This window comes from Mytilus edulis, chromosome 10, assembly GCF_963676685.1.
Source record: "Mytilus edulis chromosome 10, xbMytEdul2.2, whole genome shotgun sequence".
Lineage (NCBI taxonomy): Eukaryota > Metazoa > Mollusca > Bivalvia > Mytilida > Mytilidae > Mytilus > Mytilus edulis.
The window spans coordinates 31,149,596-31,173,675 of NC_092353.1; the positions used below are offsets into that span (position 1 = coordinate 31,149,596).

The window sequence follows — 24,080 nt, forward strand, 5'->3', positions numbered from 1 at the left end:
GTAATGAACTTGGCCCTTTAGTTACAGAGGAAACATTTTGTAGAAACTTACCAAAATTTACCAAATTAATGAAAATAGTTAAAAATTTACCATAAAGGGCAATAACTCCTTAAGGGGTCAACTGACCATTTTGGTCATGTTGACTTATTTATAGATCTTAATTTGCTGAACATTATTGTTTTTTACAGTTGATATCTATCTATAATAGTATTCAAGATTATAACCAAAAACAGTAAAATTTCCTCAAAATTACCAATTTAGGGGCAGCAACCCGATTCATCTGTAAATTTTAGAGCAGATAGATCTTGACCTGATAAACAATTTTACCCCATGTCAGATTTGCTCTAAATGCTTTGGTTTTTGAGTTATAAGCCAAAAACTGCATTTTACCCCTATGTTCTATTTTTAGCCATGGCAGCCATCTTGGTTGGATGGCCTGGTCACCGGACACATTTTTTTAAATAGATACCCCAATGATGATTGTGGCCAAGATTGGTTTAATTTGGTCCAGTAGTTTCAGAGGAGAAGATTTTTGTAAAAGTTAACAAAGACAACGGATGCAAAGTGATGGGAAAAGCTCACTTGGCCATCCAGGCCAGGTGAGCTAAAAGTGACTATTAAGGGCAATAACTCCTTAAGGGGTCAACTTACCATTTTGATCATGTTGACTTATTTGTAGATCTTACTTTGCTGAACATTATTGCTGTTTACAGTTTATCTCTATCTATAATAATTTTCAAGATAATAACCGAAAACAGACAAAATTTCCTTAAAATTACCAATTCAGGGGCAGCAACCCAACAACCCATTTTCAAATTTCAGGGCAGATAGATTTTGACTTAATAAACAATTTAAAGCCTTGTCAGATTTGTTCTAAATGCTTTGGTTTCAGAGTTATAAGCCAAAATATACATTTTACCCCTATGTTCTATTTTTAGCCATGGCAGCCATCTTGGTTGGTTTGGCGGGTCACCGCACACAATATTAAAACTAGATACCCCAATGATGATTGTGGCCAAGTTTGGTTAAATTTGGCTCAGCAGTTTCAGAGGAGAAGATTTTTGTAAATGTTAACGACGACGGACGATGACAACAGACGACGACAGACGACGACAGACGATGGACGCCAAGTGATGAGAAAAGCTCACTTGGCCCTTTGGGCCAGGTGAGCTAAAATTCAAATTGATATGTTTAACCTGTGTGACAGTAGTTCAACATATAGTTTAGTATAAGTTTGCTAAGATAGCTTAAAAACAGCAGTCTGAAATGGACCTAGCTGTTAGACAGCAGAGTGATATCAAAGTCTAGCCTTGATTAAACGCTTGTTAGAATAAAGAATTGGTATTAAAGACAATTTAAAATAGAATGAAATGGCCAAAGGGGAAAAAATGTAATAGCATAGATTATATTTCCATAGAACATAATAGAAAAAAGAGAAGCTAAATATCATATTTTATTTTTGATAAAATAATGTCAAATATTTCAATAAATTATCACAAAATACATTGTTTGTCCTTTAAAATAATAATAGACATTTTTGTTAATTCAAAAATCTCCTTAAGTTTTTTCATTGTTGTAAGCATTTTTACAATATAATCTTATCACAAATTGTGCCATGAATGCAGGAGTTACCTCCTATGTGAAGAATAACATAATAAAACATATAAAGTGACCAGTGCTTGTATGTTCATTGCAGATGACGACTAGAATTCTCATAATAAATGCTAAAAATAAATAAAGCAAATATCATGAAAAAAAAGTTACACATAATAATCATAAAAATATATGGGTACTCAGACATAAAAACATTATAAACTTGCATGTTTTGACATATCCATCCACACCAATAAAACAAAAGACAAATCAATAAAATACAGAAGATGTTTTAAAATGACTATTCATCTTACCATTGAATAAAATCTGTTATCTTTTTGGAAATAAAAAAATGAACATCTATTGGAATGAAGGAAGAAATGGATAAAGATCAAGAATGTGTCCATAGTACACAGATGCCCCAATGGCAATATAATTATTCAGTGGACCATTAAATTGGGGTCAAAACTCTTGTTTGGTATTAACATTAGAAAGATCATATCACAAGGAACATGTGAACTAAGTTTCAAGTTAATAGGACTTCAACTTCATCAAAAACTATCTTGACCAAAAACTTTAAGCTGAAGTGGGACCCACAAAGGGACGAACAAACAGGCACACAGACCAAACATAATGCCCATAAATGGGGCATAAAAAACAAAACACATGTGATAAGCATTTAAATAATGTCATTAACAATCTCTTTTTGTTGACTAAAATCACATTTTTGGAAGACCAGTTAATAAAATGTTGTCCTTCGATAATCTATTTCCAACAGATAAATGTCTACTAATATTTGTCTCTAAGTACCAGATTGCTTCTGTATATTAATTATGGTATACATATTTAACTACGGTATTCTTGAAAAAATGAATAAATCAACAATAAAAAGCTGCACCAGTATTCAAATATACATCTGGATATTGGAATTGTTATATCAATTTAATGGTACATTTAATAATTAATAAAAACAGAAGTCAGTTAAAACTAGTTCTGAAAAATAATTTGTATGAGATTATCCTTTTGTCTAAAATTTGATGGTAAAAGTCCAATAACTCTGGAAAAGCAAGTTCAAAACTTAAATTACATAGAGAATTACTTTGAGAAATCCCAACACCAATAAAAAGTTTGAGATAAATTAGTTGAAACAAATTGAATCTCACCCTGATGAGGTACAACAACATATCTATAATCTGGTGATTCAAGTCCTACATTATTTTAGAATGACAAATTATATAACATGCTTTAAAATACAAATCCCCACAAAAATGTAATATTCAAGTAAGTTTAATAACTAATCATAAATTTCTATGAAAGGTTAACATACTACAACTTTTAAAAATATATATTTGAGCAAAACTGAATTTTGATAATATTCTTAAGCTGCCAAAAATCTCACCAAGGATGTAGCCCAATAATTCTTTGAAATGCCCATTTAATTGATTGGTTACAATAATTCCATCATCTTAACTGTAATATTCATGGTTTATTACAAGATCTTTTGACAACATCACAATGCAATAAAAAAATGAATAAATAAACAACATTTCTGAAATTGCATTTAAAATTAACACTTCCATTTTTTGGGGAAATTAGAGGTTTCACTATTACAGATTCCTTTTTCTGCTCTGCTAACAATCTGAAGAAAACTCAGTATATGACACCATGAACTAAATTTGTGACAGAAAATGCCTCAATCTACATCTGTATGTACACACACAAAAAACCTCAGCTGTCATATGTAAGCTTCTGTTATAAAAAACTCAGTAATTTTCTTCAAACTTTTAGATTGATTCTGGTTGCTTATGTCTTCAGACCTAGACTTCATGAATATTGGATAATAAAAATAAAAATAATTAAACAAAATATTAGACAAAAACATGGCAAACATAAACATTCTAGTCATCAATTTTGACAATATCTCATACTGCCAAACTTCTCTACAAAAATCCAGAATTTGAGATTCACGCATAAATTCTGTGAATTATATTTTCTTGATTATATAAAAGGAAAAAAACATTTCCCTATACTAAAAGCAATATTGATGAAAAGTCAGTAAGATCAGTTATTTGTGTTTTAGCAAATGATTTAAAAAACAAAATGGTTAAATAACGTAAAACAGATTTTTCCAAAACATGACAGTATTATGGATACATGTAGAGACAAGCTCATGTCACGTTGTGTCAGAGCATCTAAACCCTATAAAATGTAACCCTAATGTCAACTCAATCTAGTTTCCTTCTTCATAGAATGGAATGTAAGACAGTCTAAGCCATGAGGCTATTTGGTTTATTTCTAGGTGTTCAAAGATGATGTTATGAAAATGACCCCTTCTTTTGTCGAAGATGTAGAACTGCATTAGGTACAAGTCCACTAGCTTCTAATGTCTTTGTATCATCAGTATGTGTTTTATTTGGGTAGGCAGAAACTATATTGAAGTCTGATTCTGCTGGTGATCTGAAATGAAAAGTATGTAAATAAAATAATATGCATTTGATGCTTATGAACTTAATAGATATGATGTGTAGATGGCTTTTCCAATACTACATACAAACTATGTATCAAAAAGTGATACGCTAACATTCTAAATAACTCATGTTGATGAAGGGACAAAATTACAATACAAGTCTTTCTCTCAATTCACAATAAAAATTCATTGTAAACTGTGATATTGATTTCTATAAGTAATCAGGGATTCATATTTAGATATGAATGGAAAGTACATATAAGTGAAAATTGAAATATAAGTGCAGATATTAAATTTGTTGTAGTAATGTACATGTAAAAAGCTCAAGAAAAGAGTGGTTTGGTAGACAGACTATATCTATCTACTTGTACAGATAAGCTCATCCAAGAAGAAAATGGTTTAGTAGATTGCCTGTATCTTACCTAATCATATTCATAATTGTATCATTGAATAAATACTCAGGTTTTCATGAAAAGGCCATGAGTTCAATGATGTTTCTATGATATATATAATAAAGAAGATGGGGTATGATTGCCAATGAGACAACTCTCCACAAGGGACCAAATGATACAGAAATTAACAGCTATGGGTGACTCTATGGCCTTCAACAATGAGCAAAGTCCATACCACATAGTCAGTAACAAAAGGTCCAGAAATCACAAATGTAAAACAATGCAAATGAAACAAATGGCCTTGTTAATGTACAAACAAGTTGCTTTCTTTAAAAAAAGAAATGCAATCGTAAACCCAAATGCTTGTTTGGCATTATATATTAGAAAATTGTTTAATAAAGACGTATTGTTTTACATTACTTTTGTTGTATAAGAATTAGAAACTGACATTGATTGTTTACTTAATGTAATACCGGCGTCACACATCAATGTATATATATAAAGCTCCGACGTACGTCGGACGTGGTAAAAAATCATGCACGCTACCAATACGCTAGTAATTTAGGATGCATTCAACATGTCAATCATATCTGTATCGTGTGCACAACGAGCTTAAAACGTGTATTGGGCGTGCGAGAAGCGTACCTAAGCGTTTATCTGGCGTTTAGGTGACGAATGTTAGCGTATGCCTGGCGTATGTCTAACGTAGATGGAATGTACGCTACGAAGGAAAAACGTATATTGTACGTATTTGAGACGTGTCTTGGTCGTATCTGGAACGATAATCCGTGCTTTCGGAGTTTCTGGGACATGATGGGGTGTTTGTTTTAGTTAAAGTCTAACGATTTTGAAGCGTATACAACGTGCCCTAAACGTGTCTTAAACTTATCTGTAGCATTTTCAAAGCCCTTGTAGCGTGTATATTATTTGCGTGTAGCGTACAGGTGTACGCTTGACACACGCTTGTCGAGCTGAATGAGTTTTTGTATGCTCCATAAAAAATTCCTGGAGTAAAAGCGTTCACCAAGCGTATACCTTTCCATTTCGACGTACTTTAATTTAACGTATGCAACGCGCGTTTAACGCTTGCTTAGCGTTCCTCTAGCGAGCAACTAAGTTACGTATACGGACTTTGTTAATTTTCTGTTTTGACTGATTGTTTTACAGTGTAATTTCGGGGTCTTTTATAGCCGACTATGCTCATGTTGTTGAAAACATACTTTTTATAAACGTAGAAAAAAAAATCGTTTAAACAGGTTGAAGTTAGAAACAAATTAATGTTTGCAAGTATTGTATTAACAAACGAAAAACGACAAAACATTTTATAGTCAAGTGTATATTTTTAAAAATATATTTTAGATGTAGGTTTCCGTTTTATTTTATTTTTTCATATTCAATATCTTTTTAATTACATTTTTAATAACCATTTTTATTTTTATTAAAGTTGCAATATTTAATCACAAAAAAAATAACTGTAATTTAATCATATGCAAGAAAGACTTCCCTTTAATTTCAGTATTAAAAAAATAAATAACTTGCTTTTTACATCATGTAAATCTTCCCTAAACTTAAAATCTAAAATAAAATGCTACTAATACTTTTTTTAAAGATTTCATTTTTAATTATTCTTGTTCAGAATATAAATCGCATTGTTTACATGAAATCTTATCTCATATCTAAACACAGCTGGTTTCAACGTTTGACTCCAATTAAAATACTACGCATGAAGGTTAATATTAGCAGCTTGTAATCGTGTGCAAGGAAATATTATATCATAATAAATTTCAGGTCATACGTAAAATATCTCTATAGCAACTTAAGATGCTTATGCTTATTCAACAGATTAGTAAGCTATTGCGCATGTATTTGAAAGGTGGTAATAGAAAGAACAGAAGTGTTCCGAAAGACTACATCTATCGTCCAATATATACTATAGTCAAGAATGTGTCCATAGTACACAGATGCCCCACTCACCCTATCATTTTTTATGCTTAGTAGACCGTGGAATTGGAGTAAAAACATGTTCCCTATGATATGATCTTTCTAATTTGGCAGTAAAATTAGAAAGATCATATCATAGGGAACATGTATACTAAGTTTCAAGTTGATTTAACTTCATAAAAAACTTTAACCTGAAGCGAGACAGACTGAAGAACGGATGAACGAGCAAACAACCGAACGAACGGACGGACTCACTGACCAGAAAACAGAATGCCCCTCTACTATCATAGGTGGGGCATAAAAACAAATGAACAAAAAACAAATAATTTACCCAGCAACAAAAGACAACAACTGAATTACGGGCTCCTGACTTTGGGACAAGCACATACATACAGAATGAAGTGGGGTTAAACATGTTGGTAGGATCCCAATCATATCCCTAACCTGGGACAATGGTGTACCAGTACAACATAAGAATGAACACTAGTCTTATTTTAGTCTAATTCTGGTAAAGTTTAAATGTAAAACTGGTTCAATTCCACCACATATTTAATACCATGTTAAATATCTATAATTTACTTTCATTCATACCTTTGTAGATTTAAATATTTCCTCAGATCACCTACAGTTTCATTAAACTTCATCTTTAAGATATATGTCTGATTGCCTGTTTCTGATTTAATTCTCAGAGTTGTTATATTCCTTGGGGTTGATGGTCTGACTGACTCTTCAAGTTCTAACCTGGTAAAAAAATATATTCATCAGTTTTCAGATACCTACTATTGTGATTTACCTTTGTTCTACAATCTCGCCACATTTTTATATATAGATAAATGAAAGAACTCATTTTAATTAGCAGTGGATTAACATTAACAAATAGATGTGTATGCATGTTCATTAAAAAGATTATATTTATAGACACAATTTATGGTAAGAAATTATAGGTTTCATTAAGAGTGAGAATTAGATATTACTTGATATCGATCAAGTTATTTTATTTTGATATAATAACACGCCATCGGCAAATTTTATTATTATTTTTTGAATTAAATAACAAGTTCATATCAATTGATATGACAGGAATAATATCTCTTTATGCAAGTAATAGATAACATGATAAATCACCTGCTTTTCTTGTTTTGTTTGACCTTATTGTACTAACCTTTTCTTTAATTCATTAACTGTTTCTGTTTCTACAACTGTTACAACTGGTTTCTCACTTTTTGTCTTATCCTAAAATAAACAGGTAAAATAAATTATTTTTAAACATGTAATAAGATGGTGACATATACTTTTAATCTATGACTTGAATTCAAACAGACCAAGAAAATTCATCAAATACTATTCATGGGTCTGTTTATATTGGTGTTTATATCAGGTCACATGATCATCAGCAGAGGTCAGAGGTCATATCATGGGTTAATTTGATACGGTGTCCTATCTGTAGGTAATGCATATGAAAGCTTAAGCTCCTTGCATCTTGATTTGCCAAACTGTTTACATTTCAAAGTGGCGCAACATCTTTAAATAATTCTTGATCAAGATGAATATTAAAACTTATCCAAGATATTTCTGATGTTAACCTTAAACATTAATTTGAATAAACTGTAATTTAAAAAGTTGATTTTACAATTAGTATTTCATTTCAAGAGGTATAACTCCCAAAAGATATTTGATCCCTGCAGATTTTTTGTCTAATATGTTGATGAACGTTAACCTTGGACATAAAATTCTATTGAAAACTTATGAGTTTTGTCGGCCTTAAAATACTAACAATATGGGACAGATGGAAGGACACCAGAATTTCCCAATGCAATGATCTGTGTTCAACTGGGGATAACAAGAATGTGTCCACAGTACACAGATGCCCCAATCGCACTATCATTTTCTATGTTCAGTTGACCGTGAAATTGGGATAAAAAATCTAATTTGGCATTTAAATTAGAAAGCCCATATCATAGGGAACATGTGTACTTAGTTTCAAGTTGATTGGACTTTAACTATATCAAAAACTACCTTGACCAAAAACTTAAACCTGAACAGACCAGAAAACATAATGCCACTCTACTATCGTAGGTGGGGCATAAAAATTCAATACTCTTAATAATAATTGACTTACACTTAGATGTTCATTCAGTGTGTTTCTAATATCAACAATCTTTCCACCTTTAACAACAGATTGTGGTAATTTGTTTAAAAATTGGTCTTTCGTCAAGGTTTTACCTAAAAAAAAAACCATGCATATTACAATATTATTTTTTCATTAAATAAAGAAAATACTGAAGATGGTTTTTTTTATTAGTTGTACAAAATTTGTTATGTTATAAACACTGCAAAGAGAGTGGCCCATGTAGTTACAAAGTTCTGTTATTAACCTGTAGATTGTTATAACTATTTAGAACTGTTTATAACAACAGATCATGTAAAACAGCAAGACAGCACAAATATTTCACTTTCAATTGGGCTTCTTGAGATAATTTTTTGTATGAATGTACCATATATCCCATCTATTAGATGTATTTATTACTGTGGATTCATTAATATTTGTTGGATAACAATTTTAGTGGATTTTGTGGCTACAGGGGAACAAGAATTTAAATGTTCAATGAATACAAAATTTTCTAAAGGAATGAATGCAGACTTTTCCGCAGTGTTCTCCCCAGAAATTTTGGATAGCATCACATTTTGCGTTAAAAAAAATAACTATTTTTTTAATGTCATTTGTCGCGTCGCGTCGATGCTCTTTTTCCTTTATATGTTTTAGTTTATATTGTTATATATTCATAACTGAGAATACAATTAAACTATAACCACAAAAACAGTTGTTTCAGTTTATGTTTTCTTTATTCATTTATAGTTACAGAATTATTTTTTTCCTCTTGTGCCAAATAAAAATAAATATGTGGTTTCAGTTACCCAACAATAAGTCAAATGAATGAATGGTTCATTATAGTGCAAGCTGTATATATACAAAACTAAATATCTAGTACACAAAATTAACTATTCATATTATATTAAGTAAAGATAAAGTAGCAAAAGTAGCAAAAAAAAATCAATTTAAAAACTTTTTTGTTTGGTTTATCATTTTATGAAATTCATTGTTTCATGGCACTCAATCAATTAGTCCCAGTTGATTCTTATCTTTACATCAAAATGATATGTATTTTTAACAAAGTTATCTAACAAATACTAAGTCTATTAATGCGTAGTTTTTTCTCTTGGTATATTTTTTCGATCTGTTGTCATTATCGTGAAAATGCGGATTTTTGTCATATCTGGTCCGGTTCCGATCCGTAGTTTTCCCAAAAATGTGCAATGGCGGCCGTGGAAAAATTTACGAAAATGAGTCCGAGAATAAACATTGTTTGACAAGAGATTGTGAATGAATAAGACGCTTTTAATGCATTAAATAGATTAAACATAAACTTAAGCCAATTATGATAACTTTTGAAAGAAGTATTAAACTTATTTTAGCTCTAAACCAAAATTCTCGCTCTCGGAAGAGAAAGAAAGTAATTTTTGGAGAGTTGCACAAATAAACGACCTTTTATTAAAAAAATAAAAATCATTCCAATCTTTGCAAATTTCGTAATACAAAACGTAGATTTCGAATTGTTTTGTGATTGCATTTTCCCATGTCGAAATTGGTGATTGCACACGTGCCGTGGTATTAGTCATGTTATAAGTGTCAGCTTGGGATATTCGCATCCAAACAGTTATCACCCTGAAGGCAATTAACACCTAGCTATTTAATCTCTTAATTGCCTGTAGTGTCCGACTTAAAGGGATTACAATTAAAGGTGATATAATGTTTATGATCATAATCGATAATAGATGAAATATTAAAATTGAGGACAAGTAAAAAAGCATCTTCAAAATAATTATAGCGTCGCGGGAATAATTATAGCGTCGCGGTAATTATTATAGCATCACGGTAAAAACATATAGCGTAGCGGTACCGCGACGCTAAAACGGCCTGGGGAGAACACTGTTCCGTCATAACAAAATTAAATATCCACAAATATGCAAGTTTTCCTTAAACCACGAAAATTGGTACCAACAAAAATAAATGAATCTACAGTATTAGAACTATCTTACTTCCTGATTATGAAAATATTTTTTATTATCAATTCACTTAGAAAATAATAATATTGCAGCATTGATTAGACTATGTGGATTTACATGAAGATAATTTCTATCTAAACAATTTCAGCAAAGATGTTTATTGGTAAAAAAAATCACAAAATTGTACTTCAAAATCAGAACAGAATGTCAATAAAAATATGTGCCCTTTGCACAATCTTATTTCAATGTTCAATGAACCATGAAATCTTAAAAACACTAATTCGCATATATGTTATGCACATTCGTAATGATTATCTGTACAAGGTAAAAAGTTGATGTGATCATGTAGCTTCCTAAAACAAAAACTTTAACCTGATACAGACGAAACACATCTTTCAAAAAAACATAATGCTCCTTTAGATCTACTAAGAGTCTACCGTAAGCTGGGAATATAAATATTGCAATTTAAAAGAAGTATAAACATAGATGTGTCCATAGTACATGGATGCCCTATCCACACTATCATTTTCTATCTTCAGTGGACCATAAAAATGGGGTAGAAACTCTAATTTGGCATTAAAATTAGAAACATCACATTATAGTGAACATGTGTACTGAGTTTCAAGTGGATTGGACTTCAACTTCATCAAAAACTACCTTGACCAAAAACTTTAACCTGAAGCGGGACAGAAGGACAGATGAATGGAAGAATGGATGCACAGACCAGAAAACATAATGCCCATAAATGGGGCATAAAAATTAGTAGTCACTATTCATTACTGGTAACTGATAAAATTAAACCATTTTTATATTTCGTACCTGGTCGTTTGTTGGTTACTGAAACACTAATAGGGTGTTCTGGGTTCTCATGTGTATCAGATTTCTGTGTAGTTTTGTTCAGTGTGGAAGCTACTAGTCTTGATGGTTGAATGCCTCCACCTAGAGTTTGTCCAACACCTTTAAATGCTTTCAAGGGTTTCTTTATCTCAAAATGTGTATGTCGAAAATCTTTTACCTAAAAAACAAAATAAATGATTATATTGTCACTTAAGGTGGTACCTAACACTACAAGGAGATAACTCTGTAAAGTCAACTAAACGTTTTAATTACATTGTGTTGTAAAGGGAATATTAAGCTTCTCAATGACCAAAATTGGTATTTGTCAAACTGCTATATAACCAGTGTATTCCTTTTGACAAAACAGTTGGTTCAAAATTTTAGAAATTTTTATATATTTGTTTAAGGGTCAAAGTAAACGAGCCAAATTAATTTTAGTGAAAGTGTTGGGTACCACCTTAAATCTTAGCGATTGGCACCTTAATGCACATTGGGAATACTACAACTTAAATATAGCATTTAAGAGTGAAAAGTTTTACCTGAAATTAAGAATTTTAAATAAAAAAAGTATAAATAATAGCTCAGTATTGATATCCAAATATAGTTCAATAGCTATCTTCATAAATACGGTTATATTCAACAATCAGTTTGTTCTTTGAAACAGTAGAAAATGTCAAATTTTGCAAGTTTTTTTGTTGTTAAGAAAGCCAAAGTTGTGAACAAAATGGAAATAATTCACAATTTTCAACAGTAAACAAGACTACATTTCACAAAGACCAAAGCCATATTGGTATCTCCTAAAAGTATAATATACAAACTTACACAAATATCTTCATACAAATATTAAAACATTCAATTTTTTAACAAACTATACTCACTACAAAAGGAATACCACTTGGATATCTTGTTTGTAACTCAGATGGGAAATATCCATCCAATATGTCTTTTAGTAAATGCTGTGTTGGTGGGTCACTGAAGGGACGGAATGGACCACTATACATCATTATACCATTTGCATACAAAGCTAAATCAACTGGGTCAGGCATCTGTTAATAAAAAATAGTTTGAAATTTAAAGCAGAAAATCATTTAATCTTCAAAACAAATGGATCAACTGCATAAAATTTCTACAAAATTTATTAGTCAATTACATGTGACTTTGTCCATGAGAGTTCATATAACCAAAGCTTTAGTTTTCAGCGCTTCTTGAACTTTCCACTTTCATATCTACGATTAATGAATTGTATGCTAGATTTTGCCCTGTTGTAAATAGCCTTTTAGTCTGGTTTTGCCTCACTGAAATTGACTTGTAAACTCTATCCCTCCTTCCTAAGTGAAACATCCTATTTTAGCTGCAGTCAGTTATCATAAGAATCTAAAGGACTATAGGAAGTTCTCATTTTTCATACCCCAAAATTAAGATAATGTCAAGCAATTGGTTAAGTTTCCATAGATTTAGTTTGATGTAAGCAATCACAACACGTTTGTGTAAGCTTTTAAAAAATTTACCAGAATAGTGAAATGGTGAATTATGTACCTTGGTCTGATTCCATTCTACTTTCAAATCAAGTCACATATTTAGCACTTTACTGCAGAAAACAAGTTTAATTGAAATGAGAGCTAATGATTCAGTCTAACAAAAGTTTTTTGTATTGGATTATAATTATCTCAATAATGGGGTATTTCTCACAAATTACACAAAAGTTCACCCCTACACTTGGTTTGCCTAATTACTTTTTTTTATTTGATAAATGCTGCATTGTATAACATTTTATAATAAAATATGAAATATTAATTGCTTTATAAAAGGATAACACTGGGTAATCTATTTCACCTTTAGTCTAGCACCATCAGTTGTATGTTGTATTCTGGAAATACCGTCGCCAGCTAAAACATTGAGGTCTTTGATATTCTCTAATATTTTATCATAGTCTATTGATGGGGATGGTGGAGGGTCATCATCACCAGCAAGGGAAGATTCTGAAATAAAGTAATTTTACTATATGTCAATCATATTTGATAATCCCTAGTTAAAAGCATTTATGACAAATCTACCAACTTTGTTTATAGGTTTATTAACTACAGCATTATTTCTGACTATTTTTTCTGATAGAAATATTTCAAAATAATTTGAAACAATGTAGAAACAACTATTTGATATAAAAAAAAGTTGTGGTATCATTTAAAATCCTATAGGTTATTGTACGACCTTCAACTATGAGTAAAATCGCATAGTCAGCTATAAAAGTTTGAATTTATTTTATTTTGATCAGAGTGACATTGAAGGAACCTGTGTGTACATTTTCTGCTTAATATGCCCATATCCAATATGAACATTGGCATATAATAGATGTAAGAATATGAGGTATGAGTTCCAATGAGATAACTCTCCATCCATGTCACAATTTATAAAAGTAAACCATTCGAGGTCAAAGTATAGTCTTTAACACGCAGCTTATCTAAACCTGTTAAACAAACATACCTGGTCTCCATAACTCTTCACTACTACCATCGGACAACTCTTCATCATTGTAAACATCTGAGTGAGGATCACTCTTTTCACCAATCCAAACCATTCCATAATCCGCTAAAAATGTCTGCAAACAAACACAATTGAAAATAACATAATTCCAGGTAAATTTTTCTAATAAATATATTTTTACATATTGTGTCTTGTGATAGTCACAGTGTATCCTTTTTTGTTTTTGATGATTGAAACTATCTTTTTTTAAATGAAACTTAACGACAGTAATTGCAGTTAAATACTTTGGATCATTTTTATTTTGCTGTCGATATTTTTAGCTCAGATTATGGTCTGCATAAAATACTATAGAACAATTGACTTTTGTTAAAAATGTATTTCATTTTGTGGTTCATTTCTACCCACAAAATCCCAGAAAATTGATATCCCACAATTAATAATGAATCCACAGTAAGTGAGAGTAATTTTAACCTTAGTCATGTGCACATTGCTAACCTCTCCATATTTTGTTTATTTTTAATCATACATTTCTCATCAGTTTTCAAGAAATTTAAATGAGTCCTTGTTATTTTTCATTTTTTGTTGGGTTTTACAAATGAGCTTAAACTGTCTATGGAGCGGGACAAATTCCCCATGCTTTCACTGTAAGTATAATAATTTCTCTTTAAAAAGGGGCATAACTGTAGGATTTGTCAATGGGCCATCATAGCAAACATGTACTTTTATGCACATATTCCTGTAAGGATCTAACAAAACATGAAGTTTCATGAAAATTTGATGAAACATGTAGGATGAGATCATACTTAATAGTATAGATAGTTTCTTAGTTCAAAGAGGCATAACTCTGGCATTTGTCAATGAAAATAGTTGCATCTTCATGGCAGAATCTTACAATGAACAAAGAAGTTAATGGGGGAGATGTTCCAAGAGATTTCAAACTGAAAAGTTACAAATTTTTAGAGGTCAGATGGCACAGTTTCGGCAATAACCACTGAAGACAAATTCTGCAAATCTGAAACATCAAACCTGTTAATCATACATTGTTTGTTCTAAATTTAAAAACGACAAAAAAGTTTGTTTCAGATGACAGGCTGATTCCTTCAAACCACTTACTTTGAGTGGTGGTTATAACGATATCGGTAAAAGCAAAATTACCAAAATAACCACACAAGTACATTCTGCTGCTTTTATCTAGTATAAAATTATGAGGGAATGTGCTTCTTAACTATATAGCTACATATAAAAGTGTATTTTTCATTAAAAACTACTTTCCGAAGTGCATGAGACACACAGTGGTCATGAATTCATCAGACTAACCTCCATTTCATGGACATTCTGTTGTAGCAACAAACATTTCCTTTCCAATGCCTGTGTCTTACTATCCGTGTCTTCTGCAAAAACACAACATTTCAAAATTAAACTATGAAAGTATAGTACATATATATAAAGGGTAAAGTTTACGACTTGTCATTTGTCTTTCATCAACCTTTAACAACAAAAGTCAGGAATATGTGGACAAATTCTTCTTGCAGTTTGTAATTTTAATTAGAATTTAAGCTATAGTAATTGAAACAGTTGTTAGATTTGAAAATGAATATTGCTCAGGTGAAGTTGTTTGTTTCCAGTATTTTCCCTTACACTGCCTTTTTTGGATTGATGCAATTTTGTTTTGGACATAAGAAATCTTAGAAAACAGCTCCAAATAAGATTAAACAGAACTGAAAACTTTGATTATTACATGAAAGTTTGCTTCACCTGTTATTTATTTATTACTGACATTTCTAGCTTGTCTATCAGCTTATGTTGCTGTTAGATGTCTACCTATTCATAACACCACTATTTATAAATATTTGTTCAACTTTTACAATCTTGTTCCATATAACCATGCCTGGATTAATATTTATTATCGCTATTTTACGAAATTTGATCATACTTACTGATAATTTCCTACCCAAGCACAGTATAGTGATATGAAAAATTATTGCTAGAAACTAAGGACGAACATGCCGTTAACAATAATGAATTAACATCATTGTCATAGGTAAAATAGCGATAAACAGATTATCAGGTCATCTCAACTCAAGAGCTTTTCTCTCTTTCTCTGTACCGGCTCAACCGAGGTAATCAATCTCATTGAGATGACCAACAATAATCTGTAAGTCTCACCTGGTACTTTAGAAGACTGCACAATCTGAAGTTTCTCTTCAAGAATTTTGATTCTTTTATCCTGTAACAAAGAAATTGATTAGTTTTTACTCATTTTTTGGATGAAAAATCAACCGTCTTGTTGCCCATGTTATTCAGTGTGCACCACATTTTTTAAGTTATTTCTTCATAGTCAGAAAAAATAGTACAGTCATTCCTTATACATTTATACATGTGAATATTTTTCCATTAAGAATGTGAAATTTTTTACATTTTTATTGAAAGTTTTCTTTGTAGCTCCTCAGTAATTGTCTTAACTTTATATTAGTATTTCTTTTCTTTTATAGGAAAAAATGATTTTATTGGCAGATCCTTGGTAATCTCTGAAATATTTTCACTTGTTTTAACTTGGAATGATGTATAAGGCTTGGAATAAAGACACACACTCGTATATGGTTGAAATCCATAAATTGACCTCTAAATACATTGGGTTTTTTTGTGTGTTGTAACTTGTAAGGTTGCTACCTCTGTTACATATACCTAATTAAGTCAATAAAATTGTACTAAAACCATCCTATTAACCTACTTTTTCTGATATTTCTTTGCCTTGTGAAACAACTCTTGTTTCTAATGCTGTAATTTTACTCATCATGGCTGACATTAAGTCATGATCACTTGGAGCTGTAAAAGAGAGCAATATACCATAAAATAAATAAACTTCTAACATACTTAGTAACTTGTAAATGTAACACCAGAAAAATAAAATATTATTACAGAAATCACACATCTTGCCAAAACATTGTTATATAACAGGCGAAATAAACATTTAATTTTACAACCTTTCCATTATCAAAAGCGTTTATAACTTTAAATACAACACATTTTTCTATAGATGCAAAATTTATTGGCAGTCATATATTAACAGTGATTAAAAATCATAAACTTCAACATACTTCTTAATACAATTAATTATTGAATATACATATGTAACAAAAACAAGATGTAGTGAAGATCATAGTTATTCAAATGCTAGTATTAATAAATGGTTGGTTTCAAGCTTTTCATTTGTTTTTGAATAAAATCAACATTTTTTTAATTGTTTTTATCTATATGATAAAATCTGAGTAAATAAGTTTGAGGACCAAAACCATATTTTTGATTAATTCAGAAAGATAAAGGTGACAGTAAAAATGCATATATAATGTAAGATTTATATTAATTAATGTCAGACATTGTCTAAAGAGTAGAAAAGCCACACATTCTATATAAAACACAGGCAAAGAACATTATCCTGATTTAGAGTAATTTCTCGCAATTTGATTGGCTGATAATGTCCTAATAAATTTCAGTACAATTTTTTATTACGTCAATTGGAATTATCTCCCTCACACCATTGACCTAATAAAAAACAAATTTGAGTTGCTTTTTTGTCCTAATATTTTTATTTTTTCACAGTTTAAGATTAAATATGTAAAAAATATTTGATTGATATTGTCCCAATATTGAATTTGAATACAATAATATAATATAACAAATCAGGATAAATTCGTTTCACACGTTCAATTGTGCTAATACAAAATTTATCTGGTCAATAAAATTCATATCAGGTTTAGCTTCGCCTCACCCAATAAATTCTAGTATTGGGACAATTGAACACTGTGTAACTAATATTTAGTCACTAAACATAGACATTAATATTAGGCTATGTATAAAGAAATATTTTCTATTTCGAAATAATTTCTTATCAATTCAAGCAAAAGCACTAAATAAATTCCATCTTTGTTTAACAGTTAACCAAGAGTCATGATACAGCCCTTCCCTCTCTGGAGAGGAGGGGTGAATTGTAACCTTTGGCTAAAGGCTAGTGAAAATGTCACTATTTATATTAAGTATGCATATTAACAAGCAGAATAATTTTGATGTGTCATACAGTTTCTATTGATCAATAAAATACTCTTTTTTTTAATTTATAAACAGGCTAGATAGTTATGAACATTATAATGTTCTTTAAAACTGAAATATCTAGCTACAAACACAATGTATGATTCATGCAAAGATAATGCCATCATTCGTCACTGATGTATCTAATATTTACTATAAACCAGAATAAAAAAACTTTAAAATAAATGTTAATTTCTTAAATTTTATAAAAAAATAATTAATTCTGTGGAAATATAGCAGTCAAAGAAATAGCTTAAAAAGCAAAACACTACATATATATCTATAAGTCAATATATTGAAGTACAAGATATTACAAGGTGCTGTGCAAATAATTGTTTATCATTTGTTATGACATAATAGACTAACACAACTTATTTGATGTAAATTTGTAATTTTTGATTTTTTTTCTAAAGAACCTGGTAAGAAATGTGATGATATAAATAAAGAGGAATCATAAAAATCTGCCCCCCCCCCTTTTTTCCTCAAAAATGCATGGTTGGACCACATTTAAGTTGTCTGAAATTGTCTTTAATTATCAATATAAGATAATTGTAGTAAACATATATTTGTTGTTTTCAAATTAGTAATTGTCATGGCATTGGGGCTGCTAGTTTAACAATGAATTAGGAAAAGGAAAGACTGAGAAATAAAGTTTTTGAGTTCATAAAGTTTGATTAAGAGGAATATAAACATATGATATATACTTGTTAGATATTGGTTTAGCTACGGAACCAGTCCACAAATCGTAAAAAGCATCTTTAGGACCTGAGGTCTATACAGTTCCACAGCTAAAATTGGTTATGCTGCGTACATATCAGTGCTGAAGCAAGCCTGACTTACCTGTCAGAAAAGTATTGTGATTGTGGAAATCATAGGTGTTACGATCATAGGTGTTACGATCGTAGGAAGAGGCACTGGGAGGTCTTTCTACAACAGTTATCATACACAACAACATTACATACACAACATTTCCATCACCATTGCACAAAAAAATTGTGTGTATATGTCACTTAGGTTATATAATATTAATAATTGCAACTTTTCAAACAAATTTTCCTCTTTCCAACAAAACTCAAAACTGTGCATAAATCTATAACCAAAAGCAAAATAACCACCTACTAAAGTTTACCCTCTTAAATATTATTTCATTTAATTTTTTCTTTTTCATTTTAAATTCAGCACAACAAAGTATAAGATTCAACAAGTGTTCAGGCCCTTTAACCTTTAAATTATCAGTAACCCTACCTAATGATGATGTATTAGACATTCTAGGAGTATTCTGGTTGGACAGAAGACCCCTTGTGGTATCTAGTTTTGGAAGACCTCCAATGAACGGATCTCTAATTTTCATCCTCGCTGTAGCCATATTAGTAGTAATTTCTTCCAGTAGTCTACTTTCATCCTCTGTAAAATAAAAGAAAGGTAATTGTAATATACATGTTATTACAATGTAAAAAATCAAAAATCAAATATTTGACAACTTATAGTTGACAAAAAAAGTTTTGGTCATTAAAAAGCCAACATGTCAGCAATATCTTTCTGCTGATAATCATTACAGTGGGTTCAGGGGGTTGGAACCCCCTCCCCCCTTTTTGTTGACAATCAATGCATTTGAATTGGGACATTAGGTTGGAACCCACCCTTTTAAAAATAGCTTGATCCACCCCTGCATTCTTAATCCAAGACCCTTATGATGCATCATACTGTGGATTCATTATTATTCGTTGGATACCAATTTTCGTGGGTTTCGTTGGTACAGGTGAACCACGAATTCAAATGTTCAACGAATATCATATTTCCAATAGGCTTTGTATACAGAGATTGTTAAAACCACGAAATCAAATATCCACGAATATGCAAGTTTTCAGCAATCCACGAAAATTGATACCCACGAAAATAAATGAATCCACAGTATTATATACATGTATATATATGACAACTACAGACTCGAGTATCTCTCTGAATGTTGTCTATCCCCTATTTAATATCCTGGATCTACACCTGTGTGTTACATTTAAAATCAAATGCATTTTTATCAAGCAATTGCAACAACAAATTCAATAACTTACTTGACTCAAAATATTTCCACCTGTCCAGCATCCAAGCCATGGTCAAAAGAATTTATCAAATCTTGCAAAGAATGAATTATATATATATCCACCTGTCAATATCATTCCATAAGGAAAATCAATTTATATTCATCCCCAATAATAAAATCCAATAAAAGGATCTAATAGTTCTGTCTATACACTTTCTATTGTATCCTATGCTGTGATACATGCACATTTCTTTATCAAACAACTGCTCATATCCTTGATAAAATTCAATTTACAATCAATGATATCTAACACATTCTGCCATATACTTTATATTAATAAAAGTTCCTAAATGTTTACTTTGACTTTTACTATCTGAAAACTTCTATATATAATTAACATATTTTTCTAAATGGTCTGTACTCTGAAAAGGTACTAATTTTAATTATGATAAATATTGATTATGCAGTTCTACCATGAACCTCAGTGAAGCAAATCTTGTTATATATTTAAATAAGGCCAACTATAAAAAATGTAGGTTTCAGGTCACACATAGTGCTGCTGAGATTTTAATATAATTGATATTTGTTTTATCTTTAACGTTTCATGTCTCCAGGTGCAGTTTGCATATTAAATTTGTTATCCATTTTCAAAAGTACTTCCGGATAAAAATCCAATAGAAGGTGTATGTATAAGACAAAATCATGTAATACCCAAAACATATCTACATTCAGCAGGCCTTAAACTTAATGAACATATTAATCTCTGGTATAAGTTTATTACAGACATGTTTAACTCCTTTTAAAGTACACTGATGAGATATGTATACAAACAAATGATTTAAAGATTAAAATATTGTTTAAAACCAATGTGTCTTTACATGCTCCAGAAATCAATCAATGATTAACAATCTTTCATTAATGAATTTAAAAGATTTGATTTGATATTAAGGCCACCAAAGTGAAAAAAATCTGAAGTCATTCTTTGTAAAAATAAATGAAAGTGTGGATGGAGGATAACAGAATAGAGAATAATGCAAAAAAATATAAAGAATAGGGAAAATGTACCCAAACGTAAATAATAAAGAATATCAAGGCGCAAAAATATTAGGAATAGAGAATAATGGACAAAGAGTATAGAGAATAGAGAATAATGGACAAAAATATAAGGAATAGAGAATAATGGACAAAAAGTATAGAGAATAGAGAATAATGGACAAAAATATAAGGAATAGAGAATAATGGACAAAAAGTATAGAGAATAGAGAATAATGGACAAAAATACAAGGAATAGAGAATAATGGACAAAAATACAAGGAATAGAGAATAATGGACAAAAAGTATAGAGAATAGAGAATAATGGACAAAAATATAAGGAATAGAGAATAATGGACAAAGAGTATAGAGAATAGAGAATAATGGACAAAGAGTATAGAGAATAGAGAATAATGGACAAAGAGTATAGAGAATAGAGGACAAAAATATAAGGAATAGAGAATAATGGACAAAGAGTATAGAGAATAGAGAATAATGGACAAAAATATAAGGAATAGAGAATAATGGACAAAAATATAAGGAATAGAGAATAATGGACAAAGAGTATAGAGAATAGAGAATAATGGACAAAAAGTATAGAGAATAGAGAATAATGGACAAAAATATAAGGAATAGAGAATAATGGACAAAGAATATAGAGAATAGAGAATAATGGACAAAAATATAAGGAATAGAGAATAATGGACAAAGAGTATAGAGAATAGAGAATAATGGACAAAAATATAATGAATAGAGAATAATGGACAAAGAGTATAGAGAATAGAGAATAATGGACAAAAAGTATAGAGAATAGAGAATAATGGACAAAAATACAAGGAATAGAGAATAATGGACAAAGAGTATAGAGAATAGAGAATAATGGACAAAAATATAAGGAATAGAGAATAATGGACAAAGAGTATAGAGAATAGAGAATAATGGACAAAAATATAAGGAATAGAGAATAATGGACAAAAATATAAGGAATAGAGAATAATGGACAAAAAGTATAGAGAATAGAGAATAATGGACAAAGAGTATAGAGAATAGAGAATAATGGACAAAGAGTATAGAGAATAGAGAATAATGGACAAAGAGTATAGAGAATAGAGAATAATGGACAAAGAGTATAGAGAATAGAGAATAATGGACAAAAATACAAGGAATAGAGAATAATGGACAAAGAGTATAGAGAATAGAGAATAATGGACAAAGAGTATAGAGAATAGAGAATAATGGACAAAGAGTATAGAGAATAGAGAATAATGGACAAAAATACAAGGAATAGAGAATAATGGACAAAGAGTATAGAGAATAGAGAATAATGGACAAAGAGTATAGAGAATAGAGAATAATGGACAAAGAGTATAGAGAATAGAGGACAAAAATATAAATAATAGAGAATAATGGACAAAGAGTATAGAGAATAGAGAATAATGGACAAAAATATAAGGAATAGAGAATAATGGACAAAAATATAAGGAATAGAGAATAATGGACAAAGAGTATAGAGAATAGAGAATAATGGACAAAAAGTATAGAGAATAGAGAATAATGGACAAAAATATAAGGAATAGAGAATAATGGACAAAGAATATAGAGAATAGAGAATAATGGACAAAAATATAAGGAATAGAGAATAATGGACAAAGAGTATAGAGAATAGAGAATAATGGACAAAAATATAATGAATAGAGAATAATGGACAAAGAGTATAGAGAATAGAGAATAATGGACAAAAAGTATAGAGAATAGAGAATAATGGACAAAAATATAAGGAATAGAGAATAATGGACAAAGAGTATAGAGAATAGAGAATAATGGACAAAAATATAAGGAATAGAGAATAATGGACAAAGAATATAGAGAATAGAGAATAATGGACAAAAATATAAGGAATAGAGAATAATGGACAAAGAGTATATAGAGAATAGAGAATAATGGACAAAAATATAAGGAATAGAGAATAATGGACAAAGAGTATAGAGAATAGAGAATAATGGACAAAAATATAAGGAATAGAGAATAATGGACAAAAAGTATAGAGAATAGAGAATAATGGACAAAGAGTATAGAGAATAGAGAATAATGGACAAAGAGTATAGAGAATAGAGAATAATGGACAAAGAGTATAGAGAATAGAGAATAATGGACAAAAATATAAGGAATAGAGAATAATGGACAAAGAGTATAGAGAATAGAGAATAATGGACAAAAATATAAGGAATAGAGAATAATGGACAAAGAATATAGAGAATAGAGAATAATGGACAAAAATATAAGGAATAGAGAATAATGGACAAAGAGTATAGAGAATAGAGAATAATGGACAAAAATATAATGAATAGAGAATAATGGACAAAGAGTATAGAGAATAGAGAATAATGGACAAAAAGTATAGAGAATAGAGAATAATGGACAAAAATATAAGGAATAGAGAATAATGGACAAAGAGTATAGAGAATAAAGAATAATGGACAAAAATATAAGGAATAGAGAATAATGGACAAAGAATATAGAGAATAGAGAATAATGGACAAAAATATAAGGAATAGAGAATAATGGACAAAGAGTATATAGAGAATAGAGAATAATGGACAAAAATATAAGGAATAGAGAATAATGGACAAAGAGTATAGAGAATAGAGAATAATGGACAAAAATATAAGGAATAGAGAATAATGGACAAAAAGTATAGAGAATAGAGAATAATGGACAAAAATATAAGGAATAGAGAATAATGGACAAAGAGTATAGAGAATAGAGAATAATGGACAAAAATATAAGGAATATAGAATAATGGACAAAGAGTATAGAGAATAGAGAATAATGGACAAAAATACAAGGAATAGAGAATAATGGACAAAGAGTATAGAGAATAGAGGACAAAAATATAAGGAATAGAGAATAATGGACAAAGAGTATAGAGAATAGAGAATAATGGACAAAAATATAAGGAATAGAGAATAATGGACAAAGAGTATAGAGAATAGAGAATAATGGACAAAAATATAAGGAATAGAGAATAATGGACAAAGAGTATAGAGAATAGAGAATAATGGACAAAAATATAAGGAATAGAGAATAATGGACAAAAATATAAGGAATAGAGAATAATGGACAAAAAGTATAGAGAATAGAGAATAAT

General features: G+C 30.1%; 1 protein-coding gene across 8 annotated transcripts in view; it reads right to left on the bottom strand.

Moving 5' to 3' along the window:
* Positions 1-1,440: 1,440 nt before the first annotated feature.
* The window catches only part of LOC139490889 (UBX domain-containing protein 11-like), a 38,419-nt gene continuing 15,779 nt past the window's right edge, over positions 1,441-24,080 (bottom strand). For 3 of the 8 annotated variants that reach the window (XM_071278017.1, XM_071278016.1, XM_071278015.1), the window contains 13 exons: positions 19,108-19,266; positions 18,703-18,789; positions 16,508-16,602; positions 15,943-16,003; positions 15,094-15,167; positions 13,777-13,891; positions 13,129-13,274; positions 12,174-12,341; positions 11,278-11,473; positions 8,513-8,616; positions 7,556-7,626; positions 6,985-7,134; positions 1,441-4,050 (listed from right to left, as the gene is read on the bottom strand). In XM_071278017.1, coding sequence (XP_071134118.1) covers positions 3,909-4,050; positions 6,985-7,134; positions 7,556-7,626; positions 8,513-8,616; positions 11,278-11,473; positions 12,174-12,341; positions 13,129-13,274; positions 13,777-13,891; positions 15,094-15,167; positions 15,943-16,003; positions 16,508-16,602; positions 18,703-18,789; positions 19,108-19,266 — 1,568 coding nt within the window. In that variant the 3' untranslated portion in view covers positions 1,441-3,908. Of the gene's footprint in view, positions 4,051-6,984; positions 7,135-7,555; positions 7,627-8,512; positions 8,617-11,277; positions 11,474-12,173; positions 12,342-13,128; positions 13,275-13,776; positions 13,892-15,093; positions 15,168-15,942; positions 16,004-16,507; positions 16,603-18,702; positions 18,790-19,107; positions 19,267-19,931; positions 20,348-24,080 lie in introns of those variants that run through there. The other 5 variants (XM_071278018.1, XM_071278021.1, XM_071278019.1 and 2 more) reach the window with 3 other exon arrangements.